The 19,675-nt window shown below is 43.8% G+C and overlaps 1 protein-coding gene across 3 annotated transcripts in view; it reads left to right on the top strand.

Moving 5' to 3' along the window:
- Carmil1 (capping protein regulator and myosin 1 linker 1) overlaps positions 1–18,932 on the top strand; it is a 269,047-nt gene extending 250,115 nt beyond the window's left edge. The window contains exons 33-39 of one of the 3 annotated variants that reach the window (XR_008720958.1): positions 1,414–1,837; positions 5,042–5,123; positions 6,422–6,634; positions 8,698–8,838; positions 11,141–11,165; positions 11,503–11,652; positions 17,864–17,927. Coding sequence is in view for 2 of the 3 variants with exons in the window: in XM_055614492.1 (XP_055470467.1) it covers positions 1,414–1,837; positions 5,042–5,123; positions 6,422–6,634; positions 8,698–8,838; positions 17,864–18,000 (997 nt within the window). In the remaining variant the exon portion in view is untranslated. Of the gene's footprint in view, positions 1–1,413; positions 1,838–5,041; positions 5,124–6,421; positions 6,635–8,697; positions 8,839–11,140; positions 11,166–11,502; positions 11,653–17,863 lie in introns of all 3 variants that reach the window. The other 2 variants (XM_055614493.1, XM_055614492.1) reach the window with 2 other exon arrangements.
- Positions 18,933–19,675: the final 743 nt, after the last annotated feature.

Here is a 19,675-nt window from a genome sequence, read left to right as displayed (position 1 = left end):
CATCCTCCTGTCTCAGCCTCTCATGTGCTGGAGTTCCAGGTATACAATGCTTTGTGCAGAAACTTCAGAATCGTATCACAAGCTCCCCTGTACCCATGCCACCTGGGCCAGTTCTGGAGTTTTTTAATTATTTCTTTCATAAGTCTATCTTATTTCCTCTATATACTTTCTCCTAAACTTCTTTAAGCCAACCTGGCTTTTCTTCTTTTAATCTGTTAATATTCTCCGCTTCTCTCTCCCAGTTTCTTAGCATACCCTCCCCACATTCTGAGGTGTTTCTTCAGTTGTACTGTTTAACCTTAAATGTCCCACTTCTGTCTCATTTTGCTTTTATTTGTGTGGTGGCTGTGTCACATGCCCTCAGTTGCATTGTTTCTCTGGTTCATTCTGCAAGCAGTGGGTTTGGGGTGGGTGAGCATTGTTGACCCTGTAGTTGGGGAAGAGGAAATAATTCTCAAATTGGCTTTTAGCCATTTCTCAATCTTCCCAGCCACTTTTGCTTCCGAAAGTGCCCTTACCCTGCCGTCTGCAGCCTCTGAGGCTCCTTCTTCTCCTGGATCTCCAGTTTATATTTCAGTTGCTCAGAGCCAGGAAGCTGTTTTGTGCTTTGGGGGCTTTCAAGTGGTGTTGCCTCACCTGTGTGGCTTTGGGGGGGTTTTGTTGTTCATTTTATGTCTGTCCCTGGCTCTGCTTTTGATGGTACTTCTAAGGAACGGAGTGGAGATCCAATCTCCAGCCATGAATGGCTGATTCCTGGTGGCACTCATTTTGTTTGTCATTTTTCTCCATTTTCCAAGTTTTGTTTTTGTTTTTCTTCCTGGAAATTTATCCCAAAATCTAAGCTTATTCTATTCAGTTTTGTTTTTAGATTCAGGGTCTCCTGTAGCTCAAAGTGACCTTCGACTTTTTATAGCTGAACTCCTGACCCTCCTACTCCATCTAACAATTGCTACTCACAGGTACTGCGCCAGCACCCTGGCCTTGAGTCTTTTGTTGCTTCTTCCAACAATTTGTTCCATTTAAGCAAAAATCCAAATATTTGCCAAGGTTGAGCACTAAGGGTTGGATTTCAACAATTACCTAATAATTACAGATGGTCAAGGAAGCCTTTTTCAGTATCCCCCTAATTAAACAGGACAGTTGCCCAGTTATGTCTCAAGCCAGCCTAGGAGAGGTTCACACTTAAGCCTTTCATCATTGCAAAGCACATGTCTGTCCTCAGTCCTGCCTCTTCGTAGAAAGCTTCTCCGTTTTTTGTGTCTCTCAGCACAGCCTTAACGTTTTAAGTGCTATAGAATGTGGCTGTTCATGTACACATGTACATGAAGGCAGTCACCTTCATGTTCACTAAGTCTTCATGGGACTTGTCTTCATGGGCAAGCTAACGGTTTCTGCGTCTTGGTTATGGTGCAGGAGGTCATCGACACGCAGCTCAGATGCCCAGGAACTGGGCGAAGGAGATGAGAAGAAAAAACGGGATTCTCGGAGAAGTGGCTTTCTCAACCTAATCAAATCACGCTCCAGATCTGAGCGGCCACCTACGGTCCTGATGACAGAAGAGCTCTCCTCCCCGAAAGGCTCGATCCGGAGCCCACCGGTGGACACCGCCAGGAAGGACGTGAAGGCAGCAGAGCACAATGGTGCTGCAGAACGCACAGAGGAGATGAAGACGCCAGAACCCCTGGAGGAGGGCCTGGCGGAGGAAGCAGGCAGAGTCGAGCGCAGTGACAGCAGGGGCAGCCCCCAGAGTGGCCGGCGCTATGTGCAGGTGATGGGCAGCGGGCTGCTGGCCGAGATGAAGGCCAAGCAGGAGCGGAGAGCTGCCTGTGCACAGAAGGTGAGAAAGGGGCCCTTTGTCTAGGTTTGTGCACGTTTGCTTCTCTGTTTTTATGGGGAAAAGAGGTACATTAAAATAGCCTGTTGGTTAAATTAAAAGGTCAATGCTGGGTGCTGGAAAGATGGCTCTGTAATTAAAAGCACTTGTTGCTTTTGTGGAGGACCCTGGTCCAGGTTCGTGGCACCCACATGGTGGCTTACAGCCGTCAGCAGCTCCAGTTCCAGGGAGCGGAATACTCTCTTCTGAACTCTGCGGACACCATATATGCATGAGGTGCACACACAGGCACAGGCAGGCAAAACACTCATGTGAAATAAACCTTACAAAGAAAATGTTTTTAAAATGTAAAACCCTAAAGTAATGTTCCCAGAGAATAAGTTCCCAAGCCACTTGCTTGTTTCGCCTGCCCCGGGAGGTGCCTTCTTTGTTTAATCTGTTGGTTGTTTACAGTCAGACTGTCACACAGTGACACAGGCTCACCTCAGGCTTCCCGTGTGGCCCAGGTTAGTCTCAGAGGCACTGTGCAGCACTGCAAAGGAAGTGTTTGAAAAAGGAAAAGAAACATGTTGAGTCTCCTCAGAGTCCTATTGGAAGATAGTTTACCTGCCTTCCTCCCTCCATTCCTTTAAGCTCTGTGGTGCTGGAGATGAAGCCAGCAGGGTCTTTTGCCAGCCACATTTGCAGCTGCATTACTGCGTTGAGCTCTTCAGGAATTTTGTCCGCTTTCTTCTATAGCTTCTTAGAGGAACGTATCCCTGTGTGATCGTTAAGATAAATGTGCCCAGGTTGTATGCATCATCCTGAGCTCTAGAAGTTCCCCCAGAGAAAGGGAAGCTGTGCATCTGTTCTGCTGGAGGCAAAAAAATGGTTCTCCGTAGTGGACCTTGACTTTGAGGAAGGAAAAAGTGGACTACACGGCAGATACAGAGGGCTCTTGCATTACCCCTTGACATCTGTTTTTTATTAAACTCTGCATCCCGTAAGACTGCAGCTGTTCACCATAGCTCTCCTCCTAGCCAGCAATTTCCCAGCTACAGGTACCTGCTCTACTCCCCCACCTCCCGCACACCCTTCCGATAGTCCAGAGTTGGGAGAGCCTACGTAACGGAGGTGCTGGGAGACATCCACCTCACGGGATACTGAAAAAGATACTACATGCCCCTCCCTGAGCCAGATGACTGAGTAATTTATAAATTTTACTACAGCAAATGCTGTGTTTTTCTAACGAACTGTTTATCACTCTTTCCTCTGACAAGCCAAGGTGGAAAGACAGGAATTCAGGAGTGGTTTTCCCTGTGCTTGGGACTGATGCATAAATTGGCTCTGAGTGACAGAATCCTTCCCGGTTAGTGTTTGTGCTCTGTCCACATTTATATGTGTGTCCTCATAGTGCCACCTAGTGTTCTTTTAAACAGCCTTTATTTCAAAAAAAAAAAAAAAAAAAAAAAAACAAAAAAAACTTCCGCAGTTACAGTTTAGGCCAGGTATGGCTATTGTATCAGAATAACAAAAGCTCTTCAAAAAGTAGCATTCCAGTGTTTCCTGAACTGTTTACAAAGATACTAGCATGAGAGTGCATGGTTGGTATACAGTTGGGCGTGCCCTTGGAAGAGCAGAGATAGGGAGATCCCACAGAGATTGGCCTTCATGGCCTGGTGCACTCTGCTCTGCAGATGCCTGCACAGAGGCCTGGCATGGGACCCTCTTCTCTTGAGGTCACTTATTCATAGCAGTGGCAGATCATGTGCTTTTAGTCACAGTGGTACTGGGATCTACTCAGCACCCTCAAAACCTGGTGCTGCGGTCTTGCAAGAGAGACCATTCCACCTCATTGCCACCTCCTAACAAGGGCATGAAGACCAATGTGTCATAGGGATTAATCACTTAGACTATGGATGCCATATTGAATCTAGGAGTGGGCTCCAGATTCTTGTTCTTTAAGTGAAGAATGGTAATCAAACTGCAGGCCAGAGCGCCTGCTACTCTGCCTGATCACCTCATTTGTATTTTAATTATTAATTTAAACGTTTTTTTTTTTGAGACTCTCACACTGTAGCTTAGGCTGACTTTCACCTCAATATGTAGCCCATGCTGGCCTTGAACTTGGCCACAGTCTTTCTTCCTCAGTCTTCATACTAATGAAACTATAGGCAGGAACCATCACGTTGCATTTTGGGTTGCTGCATAAGAGACAGTGCAAGTCATCCTTGGATTCTTGGATGTTACACAAACCCTGGGATTTTGATTCCGCCTCTTGTATTTCTTTATAGTGCGGCCTTCTGCACTATGAGGGAGAAAGCTGCTTTCTCTTCTACCCTCAGGCCACAGCCTGCCCCTCCTGGGCTGTCACAAACTTCTCCCCGATGCGGGATTCTTAGCAAATTCCACTGGGAGCTGAGGGTGTAGCTCAGTGCTGTGTGCTGGTCTCATGTGTAAGGCCATGGGTGTCACTCTCTGCACTGCAGGGAAGCAAAAACAATAGAAAATTAGTTAAGAGCCTTGTCACCCGCATTTGACTCCTAACAGCAAGTCTGTGTGTCGTGTGGTTCTGCGTCAGTAGCAAGGGAGACCTAGAGCACCAGGAGCCCCTTAGGCCTGGGTGGTACACTGAGGCTGGAAAGGTTCCAGTTGCTTTCAAAGCTTCTTTTATTGAGTAGTGTCTACTTGTGTAGGGAAGTTACAGGAAAACTTGCAGGAATCAGTCCTTCCACCTCCTGGTTCCAGGGATTGAACACAGGTCTTCAGGCTTCGCAGAAGGTGCTTTTACCTGCTGAGCATTTTCTCTCTCTCGCTTTTAAAAGTAGATTTCCTAGAAGCTTGGCATATGGTGGCATAGCTAAAATCCCAGCATTTGGGAAGCCAAGGATCATGAGTTTGAGGCAAGCCCGGACTACCTATAGTGAATACTAGGGTAGCCTAGGCTACAGAGCGAGATACAATCTAAAAGCAAAAGAAAAGCAAACGCAACATATAAAAAGCCAGAATTCCTGGAAAGCAAGCCTGGAATCCTTTATCTTTCTAGATTGTGACCCCTAATGTGAATTTTGGGAGTACTGTTCTTGTGCATATGATTGGCCCCTTCAACGGTGACAGAGTGCTATTGCCTTTTGGTACTCATTATCTGCTCTATTGTTGTTGTTTTTTTCTTTTCCCTTATATCTCAAATGTGCTTTTGGGGGCGGGGGCGTTGTCTTGCATTTTTAGAAGCTCATCAATGACGTCATCTCCCAGGATCCCTCCAGCCCTGTCTTGAGTAACACAGAGCGGTTAGATGGAGGTGGAACAGGTAAGCAGAGCTATTCGCTTGCATCCCCTGAGGAAAGCCATTCCCCTTCTGATTTTAGGAGTCACCTGTGACTGGATGAAGTAAAATACAAATGGAAAAAGCAAGTCTCAGCATTTTCCCCTCTAACCGGAAACACCAGTCCCTTCCTGTCCCAGCCTCTCCTGGGGGTGTGCTTCTATCCCTGTAGCCATGATCTTAGGAGACATTTTTTTTTAACTTCCCCAATGGAGGAAATTCAGATCCACCCACCCTCCCCAACACACACACACACACACACACACACACACTTTTGTTTTTTGGCGAATTCCTAAATTGTGGACATTCTAGTGAAGGGACCAAGTTTGATGTTTTTAACAGTAAGCTGCACATGGAATATTGATGGAGGGAAGTTGTTTGCTTGCCAGGAGGAAATACTCTTCTCCTGTAACTCAGATGTGAATGGAATCGCCCAGGGGATTGTTCCCATGCTTTTAGGTATGCAGAAGGAGATGAGCTACACTGGATGGAAACTGGGGATAACTTGCAAGTTGCTGTTAGAATGCTTACCTTTCTTGCCAGCTGTACGGTTAACGGCAGACAGCAGCTGCAGTGTGGATAGAGAAGGATCGGATGCTATTTCCAGAACTGTTTTCTCTATTAAGCCCGAGATCAGATCATAACTCAGCACAACCTTCCTCCTTCCGCTTGTAGCCAGATCCCTAATGGGATGGTAGTTGTGTGGAACTGAGGCACTTCCTGTTGGTGTGCCAGTGAACCTCAGAAAGGCTGGAAGGCTTCAAATTTGTGGAAAATTACCTTCTTGCATTTGAACAGAGGGCTGCATGATACAGTGTAAACTTTGATATCTTATTGCAAGCGTTTCTCAGTTCAGCAAAGAGACACTAACTGCTCAAGTAGCTTATTTAGCAAAGCAAAGCAACACTTCACAAAGATATTGAAATGGGTGGTCCAGAGTGGGCAATGAGCCCAGCAGACTCCACAAACAGGAAAGCGGGCTTAGGCCATTTGTAAGAATCCTTTATCCCAGCTCTGCCCCTCTGCAGTCTCTGCCTTCTACCTGGCAATCTCTGGACCAGTGAGATCTTTGTGAGAAGTGCTACGAAGACCTCATATTTCCATGAAGAAAACCCGCCATTCACTAGCATTTGACTCTTAAAAACACGCTGATATGGGTGTTTTTGTTCTGAAGGTCTGCAGTGAGGAATGACAACCACAGTGTATACAAAATCTATATTCAGATGATTGGTTTCTGTGACTTTCGACGTTTAAAGTGTGCTTTGGACTGCTTCTCATTTTAGTACCTAAACTGCACCCAGGTCTTCCGGAGGCCCGCTTTGGTCTGGGAACTCCAGAAAAGAATGCCAAAGCTGAAACCAGAGTGGACGGGAGCTGCAAATCCCGAAGCTCCCCCAGCATGCCCACCAGCCCAAAGCCCCTCCTTCAGTCCCCCAAACCCAGCCCTGCAGCCCGGCCTTCTATCCCTCAGAAGCCAAGAACTGCCTCCCGACCTGGTAAGGGCATCAATGGTCTGCGATCTGGACTGGGTGGGATCTGGCTGCGTCCACAGGTGGCCACAAGAGTAGATGGGGTGTGGTAGATGGAACTGGAAAGTACATGCAACCTGAAGGAGCTGGGAACTGGTGGGTCCTAACAGATTCAACACCAAGGCCCACCACACACAAGGGGTGGACCAACCCAAGACTTCCCTGAATGTCAGGAAAACCAGCTGGACATGCTGGCCATCAGGAGAGGCTGACTTCTGAACTTAGTCTCCAGGGTATTCAGACAATTCAGGGGCCAGTTTAAGGACAGAGTCTGGCAGTGAGAACAGTACAGGCTTGAGAGGCTGTATACTGTATCTTGTAATGTGTCAGAGGTTTACAACAGAATTTGGCAAACTGTGGGCTTGTTTTGAAGCTAAGATTTCCTTGGATGGTGCATGTGTTCTGCAGGCACAGTGCTGATGTGGCCATGTGCTAGGCACAGCCAAGGCTGTCCAAGAGACTTATCCTCTGGCCAGTTAAAAAGTTGCTGACTCAAGATAGAAAGTCTTATAGAAGAAACTTGAAGACACTAGGAGTGGGTTGAGGTCTGCCTCATTTTTTTATGCAAAAAAGTTCTATATCAGGTTTTCTTTAAAAAAAATATTGTAAGAATTTTCAAAACATCAAAAGTCGAATGAGTAATATGATGAACTGTCTATCAGCTCTTCTCCTCTTCTTTGTAATTTCCCCAGAAAGATTAGGAAACAGGGTTGAGATGTATCCAGACCTTTGCCATCTTCATCTTCATCAAATTCTAATTATCTTCCTCTTCATCCTCCAATTGAGAGGCTGAGGCTAAAGAACTGTTATGAGTTTGAAGTTAGCCTGGGTTGCATAATGAGTCCCAGGCCAGCCTGGACTACAGGATGACACGTTACAAATAGAGTAAGTGACTGAAAAGCAGGAACTTGTCAACAGAAGGCTTGGTGTGTTTCTGAGCTACATGTGTTTCTTGTTTGAAGTAAGGAAACAACTCATAGCATATAACCTGCTTCCTGGAGAATCTTGGTTCCCTAGTTGCCAGCGCTGACTGTAAAGCTAGCCAGATTCCTTTTATCCTGCTGCAAACTTTTCCCTTTAGATATGTTGTTTATCTCATAGCACAAGGCATATCAAGAGTAATGCTTTTAAGCTGATGGATGCCTAGATACGGCTTGAGGACTCAGCAGTATTATCAAGTGTGTGTTCTCAGTTCCTCTTCATGAAAATTCTGATAGATTAGGGGTCACTGTGTTTTGCCGCAGCTTTACTTCTGTGGTGGCACGAATAGGAGACTAGAAGTGAGGATGTAAGGCTGAAGGGAGCCTGCCTGTAGGCTGCCATCCATGCACATGTAGGTGCACACACTGGCTTGAGAATCCCACATGCTAACGGAGCAAGGAAAGAGCAGAGCTCCTTGAGTCCTTCTGACTTTGGTGAAGTGATGGTGCCTTTCAGACAAGAACCTAGAATTATAATCCTTGCTGTCTTTATCCCTTTTTAGCACAGGAGATTATTTAATCTCTTTATAGGTCCAGAAACTGAAGTCCTTGGGGGGTCAAAAAAAAAAATCCGTGATTTCAAATTACTCCCAGGGCACTGGAGTCCATGTATGTAGGTATAGTACATATGTGTATGTATGTACATGTACATTGTGACTTACTTACTAGCTCTGACAACTGGTAAGGCATTGTGTTGTATACAATGCTTGTTTTAAACCAATCAACAACCTTGTGTCTGAGGCCCAAGATGCCTATGGATCACTTACAGTCTTATTTTCAAATATTAGCTCATTGAAAATTTGTAGCATAGATTCATATTTATATGTATTTCAACTTTTCATAGTTGCCATCAATGTTCATGAATGCTGATTACTTTGCTTAGCAGAAATACAGAAGTAATTTTTGGCTGGAAACATTCCGTGGTAGTTTTTCATTTTCTTTTTTTTTTTTAATTGATCATCTGTATGTAAAGATTTACAGGCTTATGTCCTGCCTTATAGTGGAATACAATTTGTAGAACAGTTCTTTTGTGTCTTTGTACCCCTGTAGAAGACACCCCAGAGTCTCCATCTGGCCCTAGTTCCCCTAAAGTTGCTCTTCTTCCACCTGTCATCAAAAAAGTACCCTTGGACAAGGAGCGTGATGGACAGAACAGCTCCCAGTCCAGTCCGAGGAACTTTTCCCAGGAAGGTAAGAACATTTTTCCCTCTGGCTTTATTCTTCCCAAGAAGCATCATTCCTAAAGGAAAAACTTAATCTCAGACTTAACCAGTGTCCTGGAGTTCAAGTCAGCATCCCTTGGGTTTAAATTTGGGAACCAGAGTGGGCACATGAATTGGCATCATGTCTGACATTAGGACTTTGTGAAGAATGAAAAGAATAGCCAAGCCACCTAACCAACGGCCTACCTTCTCTACAGGAGTAATTGCCAGATACTTGTTAGCTGGCCCGCAGCATGTTAGGACACAATCTTGAATAGGTTTCTGGGTCCCATTATTTCTGAGGAAAGCATCCCTTCTAGCATGTCACCATTGCTCCACTTGAAGGGCGGCTGAAGGGTAGAACATTAACTTCCTCATGGCTCAGGAGTGCCCCGTGGGATCTTGAAGTTCGCTGTGCTCTCAGGGTCATGAGTAAATATTCTGCCTCCTCAGAAGTGTGGCGCCTGTTTGGACACTCCCTGGGCACCACTGCGCCCACTGTGTTCCCTCTAGTTTCTGGAAGTGGGAATGCTGGTTTCCTATGATTTGCATGCTGCCCCACCCCAGGAACAGAGTGAGTCTCTAACCAGGGGTGAGGCAGGCCAGGGTAACGGTAGCATTTATAATGTTTCTTTCATTTCTCCTACTTATTTTATTTATTTACTTTTTATTTTGTGTTATTTTATTTTATTATTTTTATTTTTTTTTGAGACAAGGGTAACTCACCTGCCTTTGCCTCTCCAGTGCTGGGATTTCAGGAGTGAGTTGCTATGCCTTGCCTTCCTTTCTTATTTCAAATGCACAGTTGGCTTCTGGGCAGAGTGTCACAACATGCTGGCTCAGCACCAGATGTGCCCTGTAAAAAGGCTACTGGCCACCATGTCCGGATCCATTCTGTGGTCTGGGTTGCGTTGTTAACTTTGTATTTGTTTGGAATTTTAGGATTGTGTCGGCAACCTGGCTCTCATAGCTCCTGTTTTCTTTTCTTAGTAATAGTCTTAGGTTAAAGTTAATAGAAGGCACAGTTGCCTGTTATCCTTATGGCTTAGGAATTTAAGAATAATAATAAAAAAACACTGTTTGCTCCTCTGTCTCTGTTCTGCAAATTTACCCGCTAGGTGGAAGTCTCTCCTACTATTTCACAATGAGGGGACAGATGCTGTACTTGGTATCACAGCCAGAGCTTTGGGAGTCACTGCGGAGAAGAACCTTTAATGGTGTTATTCAAAGCCACCCCAGTCCCTGATAGTCCCTCCCAGCTGAGCGGCCCACACAGATCCTCTGCATTGGCCCCCTTTGTGTCTTTCCATTCTGTACCTTCTGGCTTTACTCCTTAGCTTTTAAGGAAGCTTTGAAAATGTCTAAGAGGATTTGAATTGGGAGGACAGGGAGGGGAAGGTAGTGATGTGTGGGAATGTACATCCTGTCAAAAAGACTGGAACGTGGGAGGATTTACATAAAACAGCATGCGTGGGGGCCAGAGAGCTGAGTTTAGGAAATTTCTTAATAGTGTATTTTTCTGAAAATAATAACCGGTCGGGATGTCCACTCTGTAGCCCCAGGACCACCTGCAGCTGAGTTTGGCTGGGAATAGATAAGACTGTAGCTCAACATAACATGCGAGATAAGCTTACTTCACGGAGTTGGATTTTCGGCAGGTGTTTGTGGTGTGGGGGTTTGTTTTGTTTTTACCTCAATTGCATGGTTCCCGAGTGTCAAAAAGTTGGACATACCCTGATAGGTGATCACAGCTCTCAGGAGTAAGAATGGGTCCTGGAGCCTCTGGTGACAGCATGGGTGGCATAGGACATCACTAGCGACCTCAGAGCTGCTGTGGGGAAAAAAAAAAAAAAAAAAGAGGAATTCTAAATAGGAGTTACAGCCCTCGAGAACTCCAGGATTAGGGGAGGCATTTGAATTAGGCCTTCCCTCCCAGCAAGAGCAAATGCTAGTGACGCTTCACAGACTGTGGGTTCATCCAGGCTGCAGAGCTCTGAAGATACTTTCCTGTCTGAACTCAGGAGGAACCCGTGACAGGTACATGGTTCCGCATACTGATGTCAGGCTGAAAATACGCAAGATCCGAGCACAGCTTTCGAATGTTGAGGGGCGGGAAAGATTTTGACATCGGCTTTGGACTAGCTGGTCATCAGTGGGGGTAGAGCCCATGGCACCCACTCATCAAAGAGCCCCGCCTTTCTCTCTAGAAGCCATCCCCATTGTCTCTTCCTGTTGCATATTATTTATGCTGGTTACTTCATTTCCTTGTTCTCTGCCTTCCTCTGGACTAGCGTGCCCAACTCATTTTTGAAACAGGTAATGACTGTAATTCTTCCAGATTATTCCATAGTGAATGTGATTTTTGTTAACCCATCATGGAATCAGAATGATAATAAGTGGGGCATTTCTGTTACTACTTCCTTTCTGGGGCAGGATCAGAACTCACCTCATTTTGCACATTTCCATAATGTTGGCTGTTGAATTCTGTAGACAACTGTGATTATGCCCAGGACCAACACTCTTAAGTCCTTTGAATCCTAACTTGGGGTGGATGAGCTGATATCTAACTTTTAATAGTAATCGTTTTAACATGGATGTCAATACAGTGATGTATTTGCTACTCTAAAGGGTAAAACGGATCCCTTTTCCTTAGTAGTGCAAAGAGGAGATTATTTCAAAAGGCATTCAGATCATGACAGTGGCAAGCCTTCCAGTAGAGGGAAAAGATCTTCAAAACTCTACTTCACCATTGCGGAAGAGGAAGTGAATGCACCTGGGTACAGGAAGTCACAGCCAACAAATGGTTAGAGCCTTCAGTTTTCATCCCTCGCTGACCCGAAGCTGATGAACTGGCACTAACAAACGAGCTTTAATTAAGTAGCTGTTGGTGGGGGCTGGGTCAGATACTTCATAGGACCTAATTCTTACTTTATGTGGCAACAGGATGGTCCCTCTGTGGGAGGAAAACATTAAATCAAAATCTAAAACTGGATTATGGGGAGCTTCAACGTACATTAGGGATTTGTCTGCTCAAATTCCAGTGAGCATGAAAGTTAATTTTTGTATTTTCGGTTGCATTTCTTACTCCTTTTTATTTTTATTTTTTCCTTTAAGTTTTCAATGGAGTTAAGCTAGAAATTCAGAGCAAGAGAGTACCTCCCCCTATAGAACATGGATCTAAGCTATTACTTTCTACCTTGAGAGGCGATTGCATTCATTGCATTTGTCAGCACTCGCTTTTTCTGCTGTCTTCCACTGGGCACTTCGGTAAATTTTTCTCAAGTGAGAACCGTCCCGAGAGACACAAAGTGGAGACATCTATCCAGTGTTACCCTCTGGAGGATAATTTTGGAGCCAGTAGTGCTAACTTAGGGAAAAATGCCTTCCGATGACCACATGCACAATTCATGTCAATGAAAACTTACCAAATTGAGAAAAAAGAAAAAAAAAAAAAAAGAATAGACGTGCCCTTGGAGTGAAGTTATTTTCTTCTCATAAAACATTATCAGAGATTCACATATGAGGGAATTTATGTGCCTGTGGTCAGGCACGAGGCCGAGCACTCCAATGTACTGAACGCCATGACCTTCATATTCTCTCTGCATTCTGGAACCAAGCTGATGAGAGTGACTTATAGTAGGGAAAGCTTATTTTATTTTTAGAGCATGTGCTTGGAGACAGATACAAGACTCTTCAAAATCCCTACCAACTCACTATCAGCAAGAACATCCAGGGCCTGGCTTACAAGCCAGTGCCACCAGAGGACCCTATGGCTCTTTACCTGCTACTCGGGTATTAGCTAGCTGGATAACAGGGTAGAGTTAAGGGATGGCCCATAGAGCCACCCTTCCACAGAGCGAGGGAAATGAGTCATGTACGGATGAGCATTCATTTTCTCCTGGCCAAGTAGCATCTGTCCTGGGGAAAGTATGGACATGGTAGGCGGATGTGGTGCTAAGCCTGGAATGTAGGGCCCCGCACCTGCCTCACAGCCTCTGTATGGCTCAGCTAGAATTCCATGTTCTCAACTGACTCCCTGTGTAGTAGGTGTATTTTTTTATCACAGAACCACAGTAATACTTTGTTTTAAAAGAAATGAAGTCTGATATTAGCCAAAGAAAGAAGGAAAGAAAGAAAGAAAGAAAGAAAGAAAGAAAGAAAGAAAGAAAGAAAAACTTAATTTCAATCATGAGAAAGTCACATCAGTGAATCCTAACAACATTTTTGAGGAGTGAGTTATTTTTTGAGACTTTATAGGACAAAGTCTCTGTTGTCTTTTATTAAGTACAACTGAGGTGACATGGATGTTTCTGGATCCTGGAAATTTACATTTCTAACTATTAGATCCACTGACTTACATCTCTTATTAACAAGGCTCCTGTGGTGCAAAATCAAGAACCACTGAAAGCACTCAGAACCCAGGAAGCTCCCCGCTCCCGGGACCACATCTGTCAGCCAGTAAGACAGAACAAAAGGGGATAGTTACAGAGAAAGGCCAGCTCCTAGAAGAGCAGTGAGAAAAAGCCCCCTGACTTTTCCATGACCCCAGTAGTTTACCATTCTCCTTATGGGTTGAGCCAAATTTTGGTAGGATTAAATGGGACCATCTTGTATTAGCTTTTTCTACCTTGATTTCTTGAAATAGGGAACCCCAAAATTGCCATAGGTGCTTCAGTTAAAGTGATTTATGTTGAACACGTTTGTTTGGTTTTGTTAGTGCCTATTCTCCTCATCTTGCCTTCGCCTTTGAGAACGCCATAGCCTCTGCTTTTTGAATAGTTTCTGGTTAGTTTGTTTTTAATGCATATAGCAGAGCAATTGACAGAATCATGGTGTGTCCTCTCCAGACTTTTAAGAGCAATTTTGTTGCCACTAAGCCAGCTTTCTTCATTTCCCAAGCCTTGTGTTCATGAAACAAACGGAAGCTATTGTTCTGAAAGCATGCTCCATATTTGATCATGGTTGGCATGGTTTAACTGTGAGGCTATTTTGATACTGATTTCATGTCCTTTCCTCTCTGGTTTATGAGATGTGATATTTTTGCCAGCAGATATTCTATTTTCTTGGAGAAAATAGCTGCTTTTGTTTGGCTTCGTCTGTGTTGCTGAGCTTTCTATTCGTACCATCCTATTCTGGGAGTCCCTTGCTACTCCTGCAATCTAGCCTTCAGCCACAGACACTTGCCGGGTCTCACGGTCTGTGAGCTAGTGTTTGGCTGGACTTTCTCCCCTGACCGAGATCCAGGTTTTACTTCCCACTTCCCCTGTAAGAATCAAGAGCTGACAACCATAGTGGTTCGCACCTACAATGCCAGCACTTGGGAGGTAAAGACGGGAGGGTGTGGAGTTCAAGGTCCTCTTCAGCAACCCAGAGGGTTGAGAATAGCATAAAACTCTGTCTCAAAACAATAAACAAAATTCTTCAGGAAAAATTTAGCAGTCACATGATATATTCCAACTATTGCTAGAAAGGCTTTTTAAAAAGCAAGGCCAACTACAGAATATTATTTTAAGGAAATATCCTGTTTTCTTCTGGTAGGTATATATCTCCCTGGAATTACAAAATCATTTCCAAGCTGGCATCTGAATCTCTAATTTCAAGTCTGTAGGAATATTTCAGAATGGTTAAAATTTGCATATCTACATATGCAAAGTTGAATCATCTTCAAGAATGGAAAACCTTGTATTTGAGGCTCTTTGCAACACTTATTTCCACTTCAGACAAGATGTGAATATGCAAGCCATTATTTCCACTTAATATGTTACTATTCAGTCCATATTACTGAGTATCTTTTATCCATCAATAGCACATGAGATGATGATAAATACATGCACAGACAGGTGGACTCTGCACCAGGACAGCCTAGCATTCTCAACTGGAAAAGTTTAATCAAACAATGCAGGTTTTTTTTTTTTTTTTCTTTTTACCTTGTATTAAATCAAAGTGTAGGAAGAAGTCTGGAAGGATTAGTGAAAGTCTAAATTTTATAATATATATTTTTTTTAATTCTGGATTTTTAACTTGCAAGCAGACTTAATTCTATTTAGATCCTTCTTTAACCAAAGTCTGACAAAAACCTATTTTCATATCGTTGTGATTAGAGTCTTAATTGCATGCAATCCAAATAGCTGTTCCCTAAGGACTGGAAATTGACTCAACAAGGAACATTCCTTCTACAAAGCTTTTTGCATTAAGGATCAGTACTAAACAGGCTGGAAGATCAATAGAGTGCTGAGCTTCTTTCTTCAAGTTCTATGCTTGGTTATTTCTTCCTGCTTCCAATACTAAGGACATGCCTAGCTGCTACTAGGGTCCTTACCACACACAATCACAACTTAATCAATGAAGGTAAATGTGTTTAGAATGAACACTCCCCCAGTGGTCCTGAGTATCAAACCCAGGACCTCACACAGCTCTGCCATTGGCCCACCCTTATTTTAGAATATATGTTCAATGTTCCTATCATAGTGAAATGTGTTCTTAGCCTTCTTGAAACTGTGTTACCTTTCCCTTAGTCACCACATTGGTTAAATGATGGTTGTTACTTTCATGGCTAAGACTGACTCTGTTATCAGCCAGGAAGGAGTGGGTTAACTTGGTGATGATTGTTCTTACCTCCTTCCTGTTGGCCCATTTTGCTGCCTTCCCCCCCCCCACACACACACATATACACACACACACAAGTTTCCTAATCTGAAGGACACAAAAGCCCAGTATCAACTCGGAAAGCCTGTGCCTGGCTGGACTTGAAAAGACAGCCTACCTTTTCTAAGAAGATCATCATATTGTGTCCCTCTAAATTTCATTCATGCTTGCTGGTGTGCCCTAGTTTATACAGGGTTACTTCTGTTTTTGCCTGATACAAACTTTTTGGTTACACGAGTGTCTTCATATTTGCAAGGCATTTTTGTGTCAGCTCATATAAGGTGGATTTGGACTGCATGTCCAGGAAGTGAAGGTATTAGAAAGGACGAAAAGTTCGATTGTTATCTGAATCTAGGGTCTCAAACAAATGCATTTTCTCTGAAGACAGATGAGCCCCTCCCACCTTGCTTATTTTCCCCTGAATTTCCCACTGCAGTGAGAGACATTTTTTCCCATTTGCCTCTGATGGAGGATCAAGGTTTTGGTTTAAATTAGAATGCAACAGTTCTGGGAGACAACACAAGGCCCCTTACTTTTGAGGTTGGATTTCTTGCCAAACACCCTCAAGATGATCATCTGAGTCTTCTCTGCTCCCAATGTTCTTAGCACACACCCAGGCTGAAGGCTTTAAGGAAACTATGGATGTGAGCATCAAATGGGTGAGCCCTTCAAATTGAAGAGCAAAATACTTAGAGACATTCATCTTTTTTTTTTTTTTTTTTTTCTCCAAACCTGGCTTATCAACAGCTTCCAAAGGACCAATTACACAAGTACATTGAGGTTTTTTTTTTTTTTTTCTCCTTATAAAAGCTTTAAAAAGCAGCTGTATCTGTTTCTTATGTCCCAACCCTCTCTGAGAACTTACCCAAAGCAACTGGCAAAAGGAAGTCAGATTTTTAAGGGACCAGAGGCATGTTCAGTACGTCCAGTATTGTGGAGGTCGGGAGTTTGGCTCCCAGCCCCCCACATCAGGTGGCTGTGAACCCAGCCTCTGTGGTACCTGCGCACAGTCACACTCATATGTACACACACGCACAGCAGACCTCTAAAACAATTTGCTTACGTGTTTTTATAGTGACATTGAAAAGGTTGTTTGCCCCCTCCCCTTCAGGATTTTGGGTAATTTCAATTTAATGCTAGTAACTGAAAATCAGAGTGCTTTTTGTTAAATCTGCTCGTGGCAACTCAGTTTGCAAGAGATCCTGGATATATTTGTGTATAGATTTCACAAAGTCTCCCTTCCTGAAACATTAACTTGAGGTATTCGTTTAAGCCACAGACCCCTGACAAGATGATTTTTTTTAACATAGTATAAAAATCGAAGTGATCAGGAGCATCAAGTGAATCACGTGTTTGTGTGTCTTTCCCAGGACTGAAGACTATGTTCCTGGTTGGATTCCTGGGATTTGAGGGACAGAGTAGCTGTGCTTTTTCTTTAAGCAGCTTTCCAAATGGAATTTGGTATTTTTAGTTCAGATGGCATCTCTGCAGTAGACATGGGAGTAATATTTAATAGCTTTCCTAAATATTTATTAAATATTATGAATCTTTCCCAGGTGCGGTGGTAGAGCAACCAGGATGTATGTAGAGAGAGCATGGGCTTTAGAGAAAAACTGGCAAAACCTGCCTGTGTAATTGGGAAGAGCAGCAAGCCATGAAGGAGAAAGTTCCAGATGCATAACAAAAGCCCAGTTCCAACCAAGCTTAGTCCTCACCGCTGTGTGAACCCTACCATATTGCTGAATAACTACCAGTCAGAAGCAGGCAATAGGAATGAGTCCTTTACCTTCGGGGTTGAAGCTGTCACGGGCATTATTTAATGCTTTGTCACAGACTTCATCTGTAGGGAGTGAAGCACAGGTGATCTGAGGCACAGAAAAAAAAGTCTGTCTGGCTTCCTGCCTGCCTTGCAGGAGTAACCAGCCTTCAGCCATCTGCAGAAGGCATGGCACTGGAACCCTGTCCAGCCGGCACCTCTGTGTGCAAGCCTCTGTGTGCCCTGTCCTCTGTGCTGTCCGAAGGGGCAGACTTGGCTGTGGAGGTAACCTGGCTCAGAGCAGCCTCGGCGACTCCTGATGGCTTCTCCCTCTGCCTGCCTACCATCTCCTCCTCCGGTTCTCGTCCACATCTATGCGGGGTTCACCCTGTCATAGACTGGTCTTGCGTGTGTGTGTTTGTGTCCACTTGCTTGTGGTTTCGTTGGTTTGTCCTGGACTTCCTTCTATAGGGTGTCTAAGTGCAACAGCAGGTTTGTTTCTGAAACAGTCCACCATGATCACTCCCACCCTGGCCCCTCACTCCCAGCTGTTGGCCAGGTACTGTTACTGCCCTGTCAATAAAGAGTCCCTCTTCCCTGCCTTCTGTTTCAGTCTCGAGGAGAAGCTGGGGCCCACAGGCCCAGGAATACCAAGAACAGAAGCAACGGTCCTCTGGCAAAGATGGTCACCAAGGGAGAAAGTCAAGTGACTCTGGAGAAGAGGTGGAAAAAGAGTTTATTTTTGTGTAACGGTGCCCACCCCAGGCCTTCCCGTGCAGGGTGCTCTTCTCAGCCCTCAGAGAGGAGTCGGGAGCAGTGCGTCCTTTTCCTTCTCTTGGTGCTTTCTTCTTTCTCTCCTTTTCTTCTTTTTCTATGAAATATATATATATATATATACATATATACATACATATATATGTACATATATAAAGTCCACTTTTTGATTATCAAAGCACATTTTTGGTCTTCCCAAATTCGATTTCTAAACACTGTTTCTTATGCCTTCAACAAAAAGCCAGCAATTATACCATGGCCCTACTTGAATTTCTGAGGCAGCAACACATTGCCCTGCATGGCGAGTTTTTTTTTCAAAATGAATGACGTAACTGGACTCACACCCAAGTAGCTATCCAGGAGACGCTGGGGCGCCGCAGGGCGTGTTTGTGTCAGATTCACACACGACTCGATATAGCAATTTATTCTTGATGTATGCAACTGCACATTGTAATTATATTAACAGAGCACACTAATAAATAATTTGTATAAATTATATATATATATATATATATATATATATATTAGATCTTGGGCATTGTTCTTATGTTCTTCTGTGGGGCACTTCTTTCCCTGTGTAGAACTGTACATTTAAAGCTTGGTTGATAGTCTTTATAGACCATCAGCAAGCCCAGCTGAAAACAGAGTATGAGAAGCCCAGATTTGTGTATATAGTTGATTGGAATGAGGTCTTATGGATATTCATGTTTTTTGAAGGCCTTTAATTTCTGTTTCCTTATTAGTTTTTAATGTGTGGTTTTTAAGAGAAAATTTTTGTCACCTGTAAAAAAAAAAAGTCTAAATACTACTCTTTATAAAACATCTCACAAATATTCACTTACATTACAGGCTGAAAGTATTTTATTCATATGTATATTTATACCAATAAAATGATTTTACAAGTGGAATTTTGACTTCTTCCAGTTCTTTTGTTAAGGTTGGCCTATGTGGTGAGCCTGTGGCTTGGTTCTGAAATTTAGAATAATAACAGTCCACAGATAATCATATAATGTAGAAATCATTACTTTCAAAGTAAATATAATTTGATAATTCCACAGTCTGCCCTTCCCACCGGAACACAGATGAAATTTACTAGAAGGTCATAGAATTTTTTTGTGTGCTTTGTACCCAGCTCCATGAATTTAAAGTCATGGGAGTGTCGGTAGGCTCACCAGATTGGGTGGGGGGAGACAGCACAGATGGGGCTTTTGTGATGCTACTACTTACTTTATCTTCTTCCATTTGCCACCCCTGGGTGGCTGACCTAGGAGTGAGTTCCAATCCTGAAGGCCAAACCACTTGATATCATCTTCTGACCTCTGTGTCATGGCAACAGACATAGAAGATTATTCTCTTTAGATGTGGTCCTTGCGGGCGCGCCCAGACACACATGATGCCAAAGTGGGAGAAGGAGAAGACAGAAACGGGTGTGGGGATGCAAGCTGTTTGGCGGGTCGCTCAGCAGACCCGAAGCCCAGCTAAGCCCACACTTGGAATAAGCAGTATTATTAAAGATAGCAGTCAATCCTGCTGTCCCGTCTGGGGATGTTCTGGAAGTCTCAGAAAGTGGCATTCGTACAAGGCCTTGAGTGACGCCTTCCTAAGTACAGGGACTGTGCCTGATTCTTAGCTATACTGTGTTATTATCTGA

The sequence above is a fragment of the Psammomys obesus genome, unplaced genomic scaffold (genome assembly GCF_907164565.1).
Source record: "Psammomys obesus unplaced genomic scaffold, mPsaObe1.curated_primary_1811, whole genome shotgun sequence".
Taxonomy (NCBI): Eukaryota; Metazoa; Chordata; class Mammalia; order Rodentia; family Muridae; genus Psammomys; species Psammomys obesus.
The sequence above is the reverse complement of the archived record's forward strand: the minus strand, read 5'-3'. Positions and strand labels throughout refer to the sequence as shown.